General features: G+C 39.5%; 2 protein-coding genes across 9 annotated transcripts; one reads left to right on the forward strand and one right to left on the reverse strand.

Moving 5' to 3' along the window:
* The first annotated feature begins 120 nt into the window (after positions 1-120).
* On the forward strand, positions 121-15,007 carry LOC135093565 (uncharacterized). Of its 7 annotated transcripts, none has more exons than XR_010263423.1 (10): positions 121-327; positions 3,042-3,217; positions 4,509-4,634; positions 5,397-5,623; positions 6,132-6,256; positions 6,493-6,569; positions 7,193-7,299; positions 7,801-7,990; positions 8,597-8,979; positions 14,616-15,007. XR_010263423.1 is itself a non-coding variant. In XM_063992927.1 (9 exons), exons 3-9 carry the CDS (start codon positions 4,628-4,630, stop codon positions 8,899-8,901), a joined length of 1,038 nt encoding a protein of 345 aa, XP_063848997.1. In that variant the 5' UTR covers positions 121-327; positions 3,042-3,217; positions 4,509-4,627; the 3' UTR covers positions 8,902-9,743. The 7 variants fall into 7 exon arrangements, 4 of the variants coding, with proteins under 4 accessions (XP_063848997.1, XP_063849000.1, XP_063849001.1 ...); XR_010263422.1 differs by having other exon boundaries at positions 14,636-15,007; XR_010263421.1 differs by lacking the exon at positions 14,616-15,007 and adding an exon at positions 12,201-12,339.
* Positions 9,936-17,364, reverse strand: LOC135093566 (CCR4-NOT transcription complex subunit 9-like). Of its 2 annotated transcripts, none has more exons than XM_063992932.1 (7): positions 17,219-17,364; positions 15,183-15,325; positions 14,650-14,815; positions 14,152-14,301; positions 13,828-13,986; positions 13,125-13,252; positions 9,936-12,656 (listed from the first exon to the last, which is right to left on the reverse strand). In XM_063992932.1, the coding sequence occupies exons 1-7, from the start codon at positions 17,240-17,242 to the stop codon at positions 12,482-12,484; spliced, it is 945 nt and encodes a 314-aa protein (XP_063849002.1). In that variant the 5' UTR covers positions 17,243-17,364; the 3' UTR covers positions 9,936-12,481. The 2 variants fall into 2 exon arrangements, with proteins under 2 accessions (XP_063849002.1, XP_063849003.1); XM_063992933.1 differs by having other exon boundaries at positions 15,183-15,313; positions 17,219-17,336.
* Positions 17,365-19,543: the final 2,179 nt, after the last annotated feature.

A 19,543-nucleotide genomic window follows, 5' to 3' on the forward strand; every position in this document is an offset into this window, starting at 1 on the left:
AACCAGTCAGTGTGTCGCGTCTATGGGTGGTGGTAGTGTACGTCTGTTTCAACTCCCAGCCTGACAGAATTTTTTTTTTTTTTTGTGTGTGTGTGTATAACCACGCCTACACAGTGGCTGCCAAGGCTTACCCATGAGCTAAACCTTCTTTAGTTGGTAATGAGGAAGGCGTGGGCTCTAAGCAGTGGACACCCGAAGGCAGCAGTGGGTGAAAACAAGCAAAATAAAGAAAAGTTTGGCTGTGAGAAGGTGCTAGACAGCCAGCCATAGTGACGAGGAGGCAGGAAGTTAGATCACCACCACCATCACCACCACAGGGAAGATAAGGTCAGGAACTGTTAGAATAAATTTAGGTAACTTAACGTAACTTTTTAATGAATAACTGAACAATCCACGGTTTTAACTCATTTTAACGCATCTCACCTAACCTCCAGCACAATATATCCCTGTATCAGCCTCGTCTTGTTGCTAAAAACCGTAAAATTTAACTTAATGAAAATGTAAACTATCCGGGTCGTCTCTATTTATCACCCATTATCTATCTTATCTGTGAGTGTTTTAAACCAATACTGTCGCAAAGCGGAGCCACATGACCAAGCTTCAATATGCGCTCGTTAGATATACCTGCCATTACTTAGTGTAAGTTTAGCGAGGGTTTAAATGAGTGAGAAGGGTTGGTCGTCCCCTCCACTGGCCCCCCACCGCCATCTTGGATAAGGCTCCCCAGCCCCCTCCGGTTCCAATATTATTTTTTATTTCCTAAGTATTTTATTTCGGCTTGTAGCTAAGATTTTATGGTTTGTAAAAATATTTCGTTGTTTTTTAAGTTATTTGAGCGCGTGTGTTGCGTGAAAAGTGGTGATTTTGACGTTGTTTTTGTGTAAATAAGAGGGCCGTTTTCGGCGTATATTTTTACGGTCCCAAAACTAAATTTTTTATTTCAGCCTGTACTAGGTTCTTATTGGTTTTAAAAAATAGTTGGTGTTTTTTTAAATGTGTTGCCGTCCCGCTCAGTGAAATGCATGCACCGTACACTTGTTTTTATTTGTGTTCAACTTCCAATAATATTGAATTTTTTTTCGGTAGATTTTTTTATTTGTGCTTGTAGCTCACTTTAAATGGTTTTAGAAAATAGTTCAGATTTTTTAAAATGTTTTCCGTTATGTTTAAGCCAGAATGGGTGGACATTTGAACGATTTTAAATGGGGTGAAGGTTCGAACAGTTTCCAGATACTTCTTTTTAAATATCTTTAATACTACTGCGTTTCGAATTGTGTTGTTATTTGTGGCATTAGTTAAAATGTGTGGCAAGTCTGAATTTATAAAGCATTCCTGTCTAGCTGCGTTTTTTAGAGGGGTCATTTTCAAAATGAAATATGTACGTACGTAAATAATGGTCGTTGTGACGTCATCAACCCCCAGCTGTGACGTCACAAGCCCCCAGCCGTGACGTTATCAGAGTGGTACCATCCCTAACTCCCTTCCGGTCCCTCCCAGTAAATATTCAGTGTTTTTTTTTTCAAGGTGTGTGTGTGTGTGTGTGTTGCCTTATTTTTCGTTGTACAGATGGTGATGCAGTGTGTGTTGCTTTGTCTTTCGTTGTACAAATTGTTATGCAGTGTGTGTGTGTGTGTGTGTGTGTGTGTTGCCTTATCTTTCGTTGTACAGATGGTGATGCAGTGTGTGTGTGTGTGTTGCCTTGTCTTACGTTGTACAGATGCTTATGCAGTATGTGTGTGTGTGTGTGTGTGTGTGTGTGTGTGTGTGTGTTGCCTTGTCTTTCGTTGTACAGATGCTTATGCAGTGTGTGTGTGTGTGTGTGTGTGTGTGTGTGTGTGTGTGTGTGTTGCCTTGTCTTTCGTTGTACATATGCTTATGCAGTGTGTGTGTGTGTGTGTGTGCATTGCCTTGTCTTTCGTTGTATATATGCTTATGCAGTGTGTGTGTGTGTGTGTGTGTGTGTGTGTGTTGCCTTGTCTTTCGTTGTAAATATACTTATGCAGTGTGTGTGTGTGTGTGTGTGTGTGTGTGTGTGTGTGTGTGTGTGTGTGTTGCCTTGTCTTTCGTTGTACATATGCTTATGCAGTGTGTGTGTGTGTGTGTGTGTGTGTGTGTGTGTGTGTGTGTGTGTGTGTGTGTGTGTGTGTGTGTGTGTTGCCTTATCTTTCGTTGTACAGATGGTGATGCAGTGTGTGTGTGTGTGTGTGTGTGTGTGTGTGTGTTGCCTTGTCTTTCGTTGTACAGATGGTGATGCAGTGTGTGTGTGTGTGTGTGTGTTGCCTTGTCTTTCGTTGTACATATGCTTATGCAGTGTGTGTGTGTGTGTGTGTGTGTGTGTGTGTGTTTGTGTTTGTGTTTGTGTGTTGCCTTATCTTTCGTTGTACAGATGATGATGCAGTGTGTGTGTGTGTGTGTGTGTGTGTGAGAGAGAGAGTTGCCCTTTCTTTCATTACACATATGGTGATGGAGTGTGTGTGTGTGTGTGTGTGTGTGTGTGTGTGTGTGTGTGTGTGTGTGTGTGTGTGTGTATTGCTCTGTCTTTTAGTGTACAGATGGTGATAATATATATAAATTAAACATAAGCACATAACAAACAATAAAAAAAAAAAAGACAAAAAATCATTAAATCAACTCAGTCTACCTGCCTCACCCCACACACCAGCCTACTCCAGGGGGAGTAGTAGTAGTAGTAGTAGTTGTTGTTGTTGTTGTTGTTGTTGTTGTGTTTATAAATTTTTTGTTTCCTTAGAGAGAGAGAGAGAGAGAGAGAGAGAGAGAGAGAGAGAGAGAGAGAGAGAGAGAGAGATGCAGATTTTTCTTTAATTTTCAGTTTTCTTGTTTTAAATTCACTCAAATATTCTTAAAACATTATAGTCATTAATTAAAAGTAAATAAAACACCTAATTAATTCATTCTTTCATTTCATTCTCTTTTCCTTCCTTTTCTTCATCTTTCTTTCTTTATTTTCCTGTTAAATCATCCTTGACCTAACCTCACCTAAACCTTTACCTAACTTAATCTAACCCAACGTAATCTTGCAGTGAGAGATGGGGAGGAGGATTTAAAAGGACATGTTTGCAGTGCTCTGTCAGCCCTCACCTGCGCCGCCTCCCCCAGTGAGCGGGTGTAGGCCTGGGAATAGAACATATGCAGACGTCTTGGCAGTGGTGTATGTCTGTTTGTCGATGGTCAAGAAGAAACGTAGCAAAAGTTTAAGGTCTGTTTGGGTGTTTTGGGGTCTTTGGGAGGATGTGGCAGTGTTTGGGAGGTTGTGGTAGTGTTTCAGTGGGTGTAGCAATGTTTGTGAGGGTGTGGCAGTGTTTGGGAGGGTGTGGCAGTGTTTGGGAGAGTGTGACTGTTTGGGAAGGTGTGGCAATGTTTTGGAGGGTGTGGCAGTGTTTGGGAGGGTGTAGCAGTGTTTGGGAGGGTATAGCAATGTTTGGGAAGATGTAGCAATGTTTGGGAGGCTGTGGCAGTGTTTCGGGGGGGGTGTGGCAGTGTTTGTGAGGGTGTACCTCTTACAAAAACCTTTTTTTTTTTTTTTATTTCTTCACTCTCGTCATTTTTTTTCTCATTTTTTCACTGTTCGTTATTTTTTCCACCATTTTTTCATAATTTCCCTTAATTTTTTTCAGCTTCCATTTTTTCACAATTTTTTCACAATTTCTTCACCATTTTCTTCACTTCTTATTCTCTAGTATATGTGTCCTGAAAGTAGTAGTAGTAGAAGTAGTACTAATGTATTTCTATTTACACTTATAAATAAAAAAGTAATATATATATATTTTTTGTTGTGTTAAAATTTGTTGTATTTCTCTCTCTCTCTCTCTCTCTCTCTCTCTCTCTCTCTCTCTCTCTCTCTCTCTCTCTCTCTCTCTCTCTCTCAAACTCTCTCTCTCAGTATGGTATGTAATCAATAAAACTCGTAATTACAAATAATTATTTTTATTACAGTCAAACATTATCAAGATTACAATTATTATCACTAATATTATTCTTATTACTTTACCGCAAGTCAGCCCAGTTTTCCTCAGCACTTCCTCTCTTTTCCAGCCGCGCGGGAGGGCAGAACACTCATAGCGCCTTTTTTTCTATCTGCACCGACATCTTGTGAGGGCGAGGGAGAGGGAGAGGGAGGGAGTCACAGAACTTGCCGTCTGTGAACGAGTAACAATGAAGAAATTACTGGCGGAGTCTCTCTCTCTCTCTCTCTCTCTCTCTCTCTCTCTCTCTCTCTCTCTCTCTCTCTCTCTCTCTCTCTCTCTCTCTCTCTCTCTCTCTCTCTCTATATATATATATATATATATATATATATATATATATATATATATATATATATATATATATATATATATATAACCTAAATTCTGCTGTATTTGGAAAGTGGCAGTTTTGCATAATATTTGGAATAATTACATATGTACGACAATTTTACCAAAAGTACAATAATTTCAACCTGTGTAGTACGATAATATGGCCAAAACAATCTGGCACATTGCTCTTTCAAGGACTCAAGGCGGGAGGCGTGACCAACCGAGACCCACATTCACACGAGTGCCATCGAGACGTGATAACTGACAGAACATAAGAACTTCACACGCCCCTGACAAGACACCCAGGACTCAGTATGACAGGTGAGGACTAGCTTAATCTCAGCACAGGAGTGGAATCATGCCACCTCCATGTGCTGGACGCCGTTTATTCCCGAAGTTATTGCCGACATATTAGACTCGTCTCCTAACAGATTTTTGCATTTACCGCAAGGCCACAACGTGTCCAACTTGATATGTAAGTTTCGTTATTGTACGTGACACGGAGTTATAAAGAATAGGTAATCAAAATTACTTCATCTTTGGCTAGGTTAGGTTAGGTCAGGTTATGTTGGGTTAGGTTTAGGTTAAGCTAGGTATGTTTAGGTAAAGATAGGTTAGGTTACGATAGGATGTATTTAGAATCATTCAGTTAATTAATTTCACTGTTGATCCCTTCATTGTGTAGGTCATGAGTTGAAAAAGCATCATATTTTGCCAAAAAAAATAGACAGCCATTGTCTGAGATTTAATAAGTTATGGTTATTTGCATAATTTCCTAACCTTTCTCGCCATAAGAGTGGAAGAATGGAGCTTTAAACCTGTTTTTTCTTGTCCTATATAGATTATTAACCACTTAAAGACCCGTATATGATCTTTAAATGCCATAAATGATATACTAACAAAGCTATCAGATCTTTAAGTGGTATAAGGGATATAAAAATGCTGTCAGATAAGTGGGATAAGGGACATAACAAGGCTCTCAGATAAGTGGCACTAGGGACAAAACAGGGCTATCAGATCTTGAAGTGGGATAAGGGATAAGGCAGCTGAGAGGCAAATGAGGAGCCTCCTAATTTCTCTCAGACGCAGCAGGCCCGTCAGCAGGCTCCGGTGCAGTGCGGGTGCCTGAGATTCACTGGGGCCGGGAGCAAGTGCTGGCTCTCATCAGCAGTGTGGAGGAGTTCTTTGAGGATTTCTATGACGGCACCAAAAAGAAGAAGGCCATCTGGAATGCTGTGGCTGAGCACATGAGGGAGAAAGGCTATTACTGCTTGGGGAGTGACTGTGATAAGAAATGGAGGAACCTCAAGGTGGGTATGCCAAGAATGAGATCATAACTTTTTTGTATTACATGTATTACTACTACTACTACTACTACTACTACTACTACTACTACTACTACTACTACTACTACTACTACTACTTCTACTATTAGTACTACTATTACTACTACTACTACAACTACTACTACTAACTACTATACCTGTCTGGGTCTGGTTAATAAGCTGATAAGGTAACTCCTCCCTAGATGACGTGTAGATTTAATTCTCGATTGTCATTCATGTATTTCTCCGTCTATCAATATACCAGGCTGGCAGTCCCACACAGGGTAGCTGAGACAAAGCACCACACACCTACTCACTCATCATTCACTCTCTTAACCCCATCAGCCCCAGTGGAAAGGGATGTAGTCTTCTAGACCACTGTACTACTCAAGGAGTTCAGGCATAGTACAGTTGCCCACATGTATTCACAGCAAGGCATTTTTTTATATTAACCATGAACTTGCTGGTGACCTCTCTGGCCTTCCCTCCACAGACAACCTACATCCGGGTGCTGCAGAAGCAAGTGCACGGGGACACCAGCACCCGCTTTGAGTATTTTGATGCCCTGCACCATATCTTGGGGCAGGAGATTGATCCTCTCGGCATGAGAGAGCAGGCGTGAGTGTCTCGTGTTCTTTGTGTTCTGTCACACTTGAGGCTTTTATTTCTTGGCTCCATTTTTTTTTCTCTCTTTTGTTCTTTCTTTGTTCTTTCTTTTCTTTCTGTATCTTTCTTTCTCTTACAGCTTTCCTGATGTTCTTGTGAAATACTTTATATGAATCTTACTGCTATGTTATGATACTGTCTCTGTAACACAAGACTCGAAGCTAAAACTGTGCATTGCTCCCCCATAGGATGAACCAGGGTGTGCCGGCGTCTGTGGTACCTGACAGCACTGTGCCAGCAGAGTTTCAGGAGCTTACTAATGATGGTGAGGGCCTAGGACGAACATGGAGCCAAAAGTGTGGAGCTCAGTGATCATATTTAACTGACATGTGGGGTATTTGGTGTGTTTTAGTGAGTGTCTGATAGAGGTTTGATTCTCAGGAGCTTGCTAATAGCAGTGAGTGCCTAAAATGAATATAGAGTCATAGTATAAATCTTGTCACATGCCAATCAGAATCTGGGTCTTGGTGATTGTCTTGGCCTGACTGGTAAGGTGTCATTGTGTTTCCATGAGTGCCCTGTCAGAAGATCCATCCCTAGCAAATCTCTCTCTTGACCAATGTTTCCTGCCATCAAACCAATTTCCCAATGTACCCATTTTGCTCCCAAGCATCACATAAATTAGAGTAACAGGGAGCTGGTGAGTGCCACAAGGGATGGAATTATAAATAACTCAACTCTTAGGCTCTGAAGTGTCTATTTTGTATATGAATAATAGCACACACAACTTTTGGACTCTAATTTATAGACTTAAGTTTCTGTTAGAATCTAGTAAACCTGAAGTATCTAAATGCCTGTGAATAATAGCACACCCAACTGTTAAATTCTAGTAAGCTTGAAATGTCTATGTGAATGTCAACAATAGCATACTTTGCCCTTGTCCTGCAGAAGGGTTCCTGTGGACAAGTGACATGGTGAACCTCCTCCTGGACTACATCACTGAGTGCCTGGAAGCCTTTGCCACACCAGATGCCGACATCAGTGCAGTGTGGGAGGTGAGAAAGTGTGGATGAGGCTCTAGTTTAGCTATCCTAGTTTCTTAGTATCTTAGCATCTTTATTGTCATTGCTTTCAGTATCTTATTATCTTTATTGTTATCATTGACAATGAATGGGTTATAGTAACAACATGTTGCCCTATATTGCAGAGTTTTTGCTATATATATATATGTGTGTGTGTTAATGTTTTCTTTTCAGTTTCTTTCTTTTTAACCATACCTTGTTTATCCCTCTCAGTGTGAAAATAGGAAGTAGTTTTTTCATGTGTTTGTCTGTCACATGTTGATTAACTGGCCTTTTGTAGTTTCTCTATTTTCTTATGGTTTTATGTATGTGTGTGTTGATGTAAAAAAGATATTCTAAGTACTTTTTTCATTATTTTCTGCAGTGTGTATACTAATACTTTCTTTTCCCTTTCTCTCTTTTTTTAACCATTCCTTGTTTATCCCTCTCAGTGTAAAAAAATGGAGTTACTTTTTTCATGTATTTGTCTCACAGGATATTGCTCTGCAACTGAGTCAGGTCGGGTCAGAAGTGAACAGTGAGCAGTGCCAGCGCAAGTGGCTGGGCCTGGAGGAGAGCCTCAGGATGCACCAGGCACAGGCGGAGGCCACCGGTGTGCTGCCTCTCTGGGCCTTCTACACCCGGACTCGTGAGGTGGCCAACACTGTTAATGTCCGCACCAATGGTAAGGATATTTCATCTATTTGTTTGGATTTTTTTTTTTTTTTTTTATTATTATTAATTAATTATTTTATTTTATTTTATTTATTTTTTATTTTTTTTTTTTTGGTTGGCATTGCTGGTGAGGTTATTTTGGTGAGTTTTGATTTGGTGTTGACTTGATACTTTGGTGAAAATTTATTGTTCACACTACTGGTAAAGTTATTCTGGTGACGATTTTGTGCTGACTTGATGCTTCTGTGAATTTTTTCTTTGTTTTATTCATCGCCAGAGTGTTGATGTTTGATATTTTACTGGTGACTTATTTTGTGTCTGTGCTTTCCTGATACTTCTGTGCATAATTTGCTTTGGTTTATTTGTCATCTGTACTCGTGTTGTTGCCAGCAGTATTAATGTTTGCACCTTAATTTAGATATTTTGCTGGTTGATTGTTTTGGTTCCTTGTTTTTCAAATACTTTTCTGTGTCTCATTTTGCATACCAGCTTTGATGTCTGCAGTGTACTTTGTTTTACTTATACAGATTTTTTTTTTTTTTTTTTTTTTGCCATAATGAAACATAAAATTTAGCGATTATCTTGAAAAATGGCAGGATGTCTTCCCCCTCCACAGTGCAGAGACCCAGGAGGGTCAGGATCAGCACACAGGAGGAGCCAAGACAGCCACAGATGAGCTCCTGCAAGTCCCCGAGGAAGACCTGCTGGGGGAAGAGTGTCCTGGCTCGTGTCAAGCACATTGAGTCCACGCTGACCATCAAGAAGCGACTGGAGCGTCTGGAAGCACGGGTAGAGGCATCCCGACAGCAGAAAGAAGCCACGAGGAAAACCAATGTTCTTCTGGTGCAGGTTTTAGCAGAGCTGCGGAGGATCAACAGCGCCCTGAAGGAAGAGGAGGAACCCATTCACGGAGGGCCATGATAGGCAGGCAAGCTCCTGACACTGGCCCCACAACACCAACCAAAAGGCTGACATGACCTCCTCTGAGCAGCTTGTGAGGTATGGTGAGGTACATGCATATTTTCACCTGTGATTTTAGTATTAGTGGATTTGTTCTGTGAGTGAGTGTTATGTGGATGCATGTTGAAGTTTGTGGATTGTTTTATGCACCAGTTAGGAATTGAAGGTTGGCATGTGAGTGTATTGTTCATTAAGATTTTGGAAAATATTATGCTAAGTGATATTTCTATCTGGAAAGATAATACCTAATAGATTTTAGTATCAATATGACATACCTATGCTGGAATATCAATTTAAAGGCACTAAGGTATGTATATTTCAAAGGTCACTTCTTCAGTTTCTATATTTGAGCTTCCCTTAGCAGTGGGTTGCTGTGAGGTGGCTGCACCAGGTGTCTTCAGATCAAGTTGCTGTAGAGAGCATGAGGGGGAGACTGACATATAATTTTGATCTTAGCTTATCTTTTAATGTGGTTTAATGTAGGATGCCTCAGTGATGTTCAGTAAGCTCACACAAAGCTGGAACACCACAGGAGCAAGAGAGGAAGCTTTTGTCTTTTCTCCAAGTCAGAAATGGAAAGCAAAATGATGGAAAATATTCGTCATAATCACTAAGTACAAATTAGAATAATATATACATATTTATGTATGATGTACTGTAGTTCATAGTAGTAGTAGTGTTATAGATTCTAGATTATTTGTACATCAATAGAATAACAATGTATATTATAATGTTAAGTAACTTTGCGCCTTTACTAGTATTAGAATTTGTGACAATAAATAATCGTTGAATTATTAAAAGCCTGAATTACTTTTATGATAACCTGTTTCATCTTATTAAGTTTATGGCAGAATGACAGGCCTCTGGAGGTACAATGTAATCTACACTAATCTACACAAAGCAAGTATATGATAGTACAGGCTCAGTCTCAGGTGCCATGTAATCTACACAAAGTAAAGACAGATTCAGAATGTATCACTAACAAATAATGGATGTTTTGGTGAGAATACTTTATTGACGACAAAAAATACAGTTGGAAGATCACCCAGCCAGTAAGGAACACACGGCCAGTCTTAGGTAACAGGAGTCCACTTTACAATGACACACAAGCCAACGACTCCTCTCCATGAGGGATGCGATGGCAGTCAGATCCCTAACATACTGAGTTCTGTCTTTATTGGGTCCAAGAAACCACAGCCACAATTTTTAAACAAAGAAACAGGACTTCAATTAAATTGATGAGCATAACTTTAAAAAAAATACAGAATCTGCCTGAAAACAAAACTCTTTGACTGCTACAGCATCTCCTTAACCTCAACAAATATGCGAGTTTGGAGTACACTGAAAGACAACACTGATGGCAGGAGTGATTGAGCGACTTCAACATTTTAGAGCCTGTAGTTTTATTTGCAAGTGCTTTGGCTTCTGAAGCTTGAAACATGGTGCAAGTTTTGAGGGTTTTGCAAGCCACCACTGATGCCAAACAGAGTGATCAAGTTACCTGAAACCTCCGAGTGGCTGTAGCTTTATTCTTTTTGAGTGATATCTGTGGTATTAAAGCAATGCCATACATTCACTAGCAGTCAAAGAAAGAGATTAATGTGGCTTAGTTCTTGTGGAAACGTGTGTGTGTGTGTGTGTGTGTGTGTGTGTGTGTGTGTGTTTCATGCATTCTTAACAGCACAGCAAGCCTGGTGAGTGGTACAGGCATTACAGTGAGCAAACAGACTGGTTATATTGTGCTTGACTTGTCTTGCATGTCATTCATGGTGAAAAAAAGCAGGAAAACTTAAAAAAAAAAACTTTGAAAAATAAATAAGACTAGACAATAAGGTCAATAGGGAGCTTTAAGTAAAATATTGCCCCATTACCCATTAAGGCATTTGTAAAGACTTCTTCCTTAAGGCAATTCACGTCCATAGAGTGCTGGTGGTGGCTCGGCAAGTAGTGATTTATTTGATACTCATTTGCTCAGTATTGAGTGAGGATTTACAGCAATTCTTATCACTATAACATCTAATACCCAAAATCAGTATATTACAAATTATTTCCTTTTTAGACTTGTGGTTTGTCAAGTAGTATATCATATGTTAGTTGTTTGTTGGTCCAGAATTGAATGGAGAACTGTTAAGATTATCACTATAACATCTATCAAGAGCAGAAAATCTTATATTACACATAATTTTCTTTTAGACTTATGGATGATCAATGGGTACATCATTTTGTTACCTTTTGGCCAAGCATCAAATAAGGAATTGTAATGATTGTCACTAACATTTATCAAGACCAGGGACTCTAATATTACTAATTATTTCATTTTAGTCTTGTGGCTCATCAATTGGTACATTATTCACTATTTGATATTTACTGTCGCAGAATCAAATGGAGAATTGTAACCATTACCACTACAACTAAAACCCAGAGTAGGGAATCTAATACTACATATTATTCTCTTTTAGTTTCACAGCTCACCAATTATAATATGATGCTCTGATATATATTGGCCAAGGAATTGAAGAAGGAATTGCAATGAACCTTATTAGTATAACATCAAATTTAACATGAATGACTGAACATGATTTTAACCACCAGTGTATCAGTTAGTCATGCTCAGGAGTGAGTTAACCTGTACTTACACCCACTGTGCTTGATGTTTCTCCTCAGTGCTAAGTCTTCCAATCTGCAGAGAATTAGTTTTCAGGTTTTGTAAGACTGTCAGCAGATTGAGGACTTTGGACTTTGGAAAGGTTATAAGAGTGAGGGTGATAAGTTCCTCTACTACTGACTGTGATTTTGTAAGACTGTCAGCAGACCAGAGGACTTAGGACTGAGGGAAAAGTTGTAAGTGGGTGGTAAGTTCCTCTACTCCTTACCATGACTGTACTATGAGTTATGGATGCTGCCCTTTTTGATCACGGTCTCCTTGACAACTGACAGGAAACTGCCCATGTCACGTACCATCTGTAATGCCACTGAACATGACCAAACAAACCGTGGAAAATATTGCAAAACGTAGTAAACGTACGATTGTTAGTCTCGGAGGAAGAACTTCTTTGAGTCCCCAAAAGTAGCAGCCTTAAAAGATACCTGATATTTGGCATTATTTACACATAGCCTTACGATATGCACATAGAATCTACCTTAGAGTCTCTGGTCCTCTTTCACACTGTCTCTTTGCACTGAAGAATGAGATATCTATGTAGTACTTCCCAACTCCCTTGTCATATCTGAAAGCCTAATACCGTGCACTTGACCCACAGGCGGTGGCGGCTCCAAGAAGCATCTGTACAAGCTTAATGCACGACACAACCGCGAGAAAAAATATATATCTTATCACAGAATTACCAAAGACAGTCAGAACAACAAGACCAGGTGTCCAAGATCACAGCATTGTGTAGCAAGCGAGAAAACTCCACTGAACACTTCCTTGAATGCGTTCGGGATCAGGCACCTTCAACACAACACCACCAGACACTAGGCATGGAAGGAGAGTCTCAAGTCATATCAGGTCACTTCATTGCCTCCCTGGCATCAGACCACATCACTGGGCTGCCAGGGGAGGGAGGGCAATACGAGGATCAGGTACAGAGGTGGTCTCCAGGTTGGCAAGGAGCTGCTGGAGCCAGTGTTTGGTGGATTTGTCATCCTTGAGGCAGCCAGCGAAGGTCTGGTCCTTGAGCTGGTCTGGCAGACACTGACGCAGAGCCTCCCGAGCCCTGTGCAAATAGAAAATGTATGAATATAGCCATATTTTTATGGTGGTACTATGGGCATGTAAGGATGAGGCATGTCAGGTGGAGCAAAGAAAGTCATGTACTCAAAATATTTGGAGATAGAGAGACCAGAGGGAAGACTGAAGACATGGAGATATTGTGCAAAAGACATGAGAAGCATGAATACAGGAAGAAAGACACTTAAAAGAAAAAAAAAATACTAAACTGTTCAATCCTGTGTGAGAAAATAAGAAGGTTGAACAAAATTATGAAAATGATGATATTTTGGAGACATCAGAAAAAACTTTACATATATCCCTACAACTGCAAAAAGTGGAAAAGACAAATAGACCATCCAATCCTGTATGGAAAAACAAGGAGGTTAAACAAAATGATACTGATATTTTTGAGATGAGATATAACAAATTTAACATGCATCGCTATGCACGTTATCACATGCATGTTTCTCACCTAGGGTTGTCAGAGAGCCTGAGGTAGCAACGAATAACGTGTTTCAGCAGCCGGGCAGACTGCTCCTTGGCAAGAGCAATCACCATTTTGCCCAGGATCATTGCCACGTGGGAGAAGCGCTCATATGTCTGTAGATCAGAGAGAAGACAGGATATTGGTGAGCAGATGTGGTTTATGAGTGATGAAAGTATAACCTATAATACACCAGGCTGAGATTCTCCTTTGAGAGGTAACCATGACAAGATGCTTCACTTTGCCTCTTAGGGATAATGGTACAGAGGAGAGGGTTTCCAGTCGTCTAATTCTTATATAACTGAGCTCTTTATATTCTACTAATTTTATAGACCTATCCCTTTACACCAGTGGTTCTTAACCTTTTTCAATGTATGCACCCTTGCACCCCTCCAGGGGTGCAAGCACCCCTAGGGGGTGCTTTACACCAAGAACTGACAGGGACAAGAGTGTTAATGTGTGTATCAGTGTGTGATGCTCTGTCTGGGCCACCCTGAATGGGATTGCTGGCCTGGTATAGAGATAGAAAGATAAACGTGCAGTTAATCAATATTCACACACACGTGTTCAAATTGCAAGCATTACTTAAAGTCTCTGGATCTCCTCTTCGGGACCATTCCTCACCACACTGCATGAGGAACATAAGTGCAGTCACCAATAAGCCAAAACACAAAAATATTCCTCATCCCACCTGACAGATGTAGTTGAGGCCTGTCTCATCCAGGAGAATCTTCTGCAGGATAAATGTGGCCACAGTTTTGCTGAGTTCAGAGCCAGACTCCATGATACGCAGGCACAGTGGGATGATTTCCGTTGTCAGCAAGAAATTTATAACCTCCTGCTCGTCAGTCTGTTAATGATAATGATGTAAATCATCAAATATCTTTCTCAATGTTCCTATTAGTAAAACAACACACAGAAGAGGCAAATAATACAAAAATAGAAGCAAACCACATTTCATGGAGAGACATGTCTATATGACCCAGCAGGTGTAAGCTGGAGAGCCAACACTTGCCTTGACAAGAGCACCAATGACCCCCAGTGAGGTGAGGCGGAGGTACTCAAAAGGACGGGTCTTACTGACGGTCTGCAGGAAGGGGTACAGGTACAGGGGGATGTGAGCAGCAAGAAACTGAGATCTTGTGTCAGGATGAGAGGCAACACACTGCAGAGGAAACAAGTCTTTTACAATACTGATGCTTTTTCAAAAGCTAATTGCAACTTAATGAAAAGGTTCTGTAATAAACCAGTCTATTTATTCATTATGTATGTTGAGCATCTTTACTTATCACATGTTTTACTAAGCCTGTCTTTATGTGTTAAATGTTTTGAAACGAGTCTATTTGTAATATGTTTATTTTTAAATTATCATATTTCTTAGGAATCTTTAGGCACATTTTAAGCATCTTTATTTGATATGTTTTAAAGGCCTATCTTTATTTGTCATGTTTTTAAAAGCCTGTCTCCATGCACTAACAGGTGCACCTTTCCCTCGGCAGTGGGGTCAACTTACCTGAAGCAGGGCCAGAGCATTGCACACTCTGTTGCTTTGGTGAGCTGTAAGGGTGGCTGGGTTGATGGCCGGATAAATGTTGATGATCTCTTGAAGCAGAGCAGCAATGGTTCCAAAGGAGTTCCACAGCAGAGGTGCCAAGTCCGGGACAGACTCACGTTTCTTGCTGTGGAGATGACATGTAGTATGTTAGCAAATATATTTATGTAGCCATCATTTTACTTACTATATACTGCAGCGTGTATCATAATTAGCCATTGTTACTAAGGGGGATGTGGCCTGGCTGTACACTGTGGTCAGGATGGAAGAACAATGCTACTATATTCCCTGTTCCCTATTCAATAAAATCATGAAAACATTTATAACTTCCACTAGAACCTGCTGAACTATCACTATAATGAAGAAAACATCCTTGAAAATTTGAACAACTTCCAGTAGACTTAAACTATCATTGTAATCAGGAAAATACCAATAACTTCCAACAAAGTCTGAGACAAAGGCACATAAATGTTACAGAATACAATGCCTCTCACCTCAGTTCCAAGAGAGCATTTTCCCGGGTCTCTGGGTTGGCCAGCTCAATGATCCACTGGTAGATCTTGTCCCTCTCAGCACTGGTGATGCCTGCGCTAGTTCCAAGGAACCTCTGCCCGGGAGTGGCTCCCTGCAATAAGATCTGCTAAGATGCACATTACTTACGGAGAGAACAACACCCACTCATTATTACATGCACGAGTCATGAGTTGCACAGTGTATTAATCCTTTCACTACCACATCAAAGTGTATATTCTTTATGTATGAGTTGCACAATGTATTAATCCTTTCAGTACCACATCAAAGTGTATATTCTTTATGTATTTATGGGATTTTATCAGGTCAAGTTCCTTCTCATTCTCAGGGTTATGGATCGGGAAGCCCACCAAGTAAGGAGACGAGGTAAGTATGATGCTTTTCGTTATCAAGGGGGTTATAGATCGGCTAGTTACTCATCCACCACTATTACATCTCATGTACTCTACTATGACTGATGGACAGAATTATTATATGTGCAATCATCTCATGTTATCCACAGGGGTTAGATAACAGACACACCTGTGGATAAGGTAAAAACATGGAAAACTAGTGTCTCAGCACCATGACATCAAATTCATTATATTCCATACATCATTAGAGGATCTTATCAAGTTAAGTACAATACTTTTCATTATCAAGGGGATCCACTAGTTACTCATCCAGCACTTATGTCTTATTTACTCTATTACAACTAACTAATGGATGACTGGATAAAGTTTGGAAGGTGTCTGTTGTACTGAAAGGGTTAATCTATTTGATAGTGTACAGCTGAAGCCAAAAATTGTCAGATTTCAAAACAATTAATCCAATATTGATAAACATAATAAATAAACTTAAGAGTTGGTATAAGATAAGAGGATCTCCTAGAAGCCTTAAGGCAGTCCCTGTATAAAGCATACCTACCTCATCCACTTATCATTCCTGTCTGTAAATTCTACTTATTATTCCTGTTCATAAAGTTTATTTTTCATTCCTGTTCATAAATTTTACTTTTTCATTCCTGTCCATAAATTCTATTTTCATTCCTGTCCGTAAATTCTACTTATCATTCCTGTCTGTAAATTTAAACCTTCTTAAAGCCCCATATAAACTCAGTATTTACAACCCAATTACTGAGTCCATTCAGAATTAAAAAGGAACAGTTTAGCAGTGTGTGAATTAATGAAATCTGTGGCATAATTTCTGGCACGAGCTGTACGATTTGAATTCCTGATACAACAAAATTGAAGGCGTGTGATGCAAAATTACTGCATGCAGATGTTAGTTACGAAAAACGACACAGACAGAAAAAATATTAACACACCTTGCGGGTAATGCTACATAGCATTAGCCAGGTTAGGTTTAGATTAATTAATTCATTGATTTCATTGCTAATCTCTTCACCTCAATGATTACAATATTAATCTGGGATGGCTACCTTGATTTTCTATATCTGGACCTGACATTATAATTTAAGTACAGGATATGGTAAAACATCCTAGTGTGAGGCATTACAGGGGGTAGAGAGGTAGTACAAGTAGTAGGCCCCTTAATATGACTGTACAATGATCTTTACCAGTGACCAACACATTCTACACACCACCAACCATACCCATTACACTAACATTCCTACAGGAGGCATTATAGAAGTTAGAGAGACAGTAGAAATAGTAGCAATAGTAGTGACACCTTAATTTGACAGTACAATGACCTTAACCAGTGGCCAACCCATTCTATAACCTCTAGTACACCTACCACACCCGTTATACCCAACCAGACCATTAGTAACACACACCAACACACAATTCTACACACCTAGATCACTAAATAATCCAAAACATTATTACAAACAGGAGATTAGGCTAGTTATGAGGCAAATAGGTAATTGCTAACAAGCCCTTCTACGTCCTTCCAACCCGGCGGCTTAAAATAACCTAATTTAACCTTTATTCTTGCTTCCACCAGTCTCTAATAACTTGTACAGGTTCATACAGGTGTTCTCTTGAACTGGGAATACCTGGGCGTTTCCTAAAGGGTTCATCTTGTTGAAAAGCCAGGCAGGAACCACAAAGTAAACACGCCTCTCAGCCTCTCTGGCTCCTCCCTCAATAGCAATAGATGGCTCTGAGAGACGAAAGATTGGGGCGGGCTGTTTAAAATTTCTCCTCTCACTCTGTCTCCTGGTTGGCTTAGATATCCTCGTACCCTGACCGTTTTTCTTTTTGTAATTGATTTTATCTATTTCTGCCCCTCTTTATGTATCTGTGCTTCTCGGTGCCTCTCTTTGGATCGTGTTTTGGCGTGGTTCATGTGTAAAGCCGAGCGATGCCTTGCCTTGTTCTCGCCAATTTCTGTTCCCGCAACTATGTGGGGCTGTGGGAACCCTTTCGGGAACAAGTTTCGTGTTCCTGTGCTGTTTCCAGGATGCACACTTTAAACGCTATTATAGCCATGGAAATGCAGAAGTATTTGTTTGAAATCTTTAAGATAGTTAGCCTTTATGTAAGCAGAACAAGAAAGTAGGAAAATACGTATATACATAGTAAAATAAAAGCTACATGCAAACATAACATGTACTGTACATACATTCTAACTTACATTATAACTTGCATTGAGTAATGTAATGTAAATTATATATATATATATATATATATATATATATATATATATATATATATATATATATATATATATATATATATATATATATATATATATATATATATATATATATATATATACACACACAATATGAACAGTAAAATGATGGAAGGGAAATAATGATAATAATAATAATAATAATAATAATAATAATAATATGCAAAAATCGTTACCCTCCTCCCTCTTTCCTGCCTTCTCTCTCTATCTCTCTCTCTCTCTCTCTCTCTCTCTCTCTCTCTCTCTCTCTCACTCTCTTCAAGGACTCTGTAATATGTATACTTGTAACTGTGTACAGAGTACTTGCTCCCATCATATAAATGCTCGTCTTGTTTGCTCTAATGGCCGGACAAACAACCACGCACCAGTCATCCCATTTGCACGTGACAAAATTTGTCGGCATGACTCATCTGACACTCTCACAGCGCCAGCCGCGTCTATCTTGTGCTCCTTTCTCACGGTGCCCTTGACCCTGCCCTGCCCTAGCCTGACTGTCCCGAGGAGGTTCAACAGACTGCCGCTTAAACCCCCTTGGCCTGTTCTTCCTTCCGTACCAAGATCCTATGTTATCCCTATTCTCATCTCTCATGTCATAAACCATATCCTGATCTGCCAGTCCTTCCTTCCTTGTCCCAAGACCTAATCCTATTCCCATCTCTCGTCCTGTTATCTTCTATCATTTCTTAACCTGCCTGTTTTTCTTTCCTTGTTCTAAAGTTTAATGCTACTCTCATCTCTCCTCGCCATCTACTAATCTGTCCCAAGATCGAGACACATGATCTATCTTGCTCTATCCTACCCTGGCATATGTCCTTCCTTCCCTGTTCCTAAGGATCCCAGTTTTATTATCTTCTGTCATCCTGTATCCTGTGCTTTCCATGTCCTAAGATCTCACTCTCATCTCGTCATCTGTCCTATCCTAGTCTGCCTTCCCTATTCATCCCTCCTTGGCCTGACTAAGATTCTTGTCTTCCCAAAATGTTATAGTTGGATAAGCATACTCATCATTACATCAGCGTTCTGTTGTTGCTTTTGCAGTATATTCGAAAATACTGTATGTCAGTTTTATTTGCTTGTCTGTCTGTCTGTGGACTACCGAATCTGTATTTTTGTTAATTTCTCTCACGAAGTATGATTCCTGTCATTTAATATGCCTATAAGTAATATTGTGTGGTATATAAGTAGGCTATATAAGAACATTGATAATTTCTAAGGAACACATCCCAGGCTAAATAATGGGGGAAGGAGGCAGTCTCCGATCGCTTTCCCAGACAGAGTGAAAGTTCAACGGAGATGAGGGCACGAGTACTTTTGCTACGCTAGGAACTTTGCTATTTCCGCCAACTTTGTTTAATATTCTGTTGCAGCTGCGGGTTAATTCTCGTTGATATGTCCAGGAAAATATATTGTGTCCTTTATATATTTTTTTGTTAACTTTTAATGAAGATAAATCCACAGATAAGAGGGTATATTGTCGTTTGTTAGTATAAGTTAATGTGAAAATTTCCCCGCATCTTCCCAGAGTAGTCTATATATATATATATATATATATATATATATATATATATATATATATATATATATATATATATATATATATATATATATATATATATATATATATATATATATATATATATATATATATACCAGGCATATATCGATTTTTTTTTCAGTTCATGTA

This window comes from Scylla paramamosain, chromosome 43, assembly GCF_035594125.1.
Source record: "Scylla paramamosain isolate STU-SP2022 chromosome 43, ASM3559412v1, whole genome shotgun sequence".
Lineage (NCBI taxonomy): Eukaryota > Metazoa > Arthropoda > Malacostraca > Decapoda > Portunidae > Scylla > Scylla paramamosain.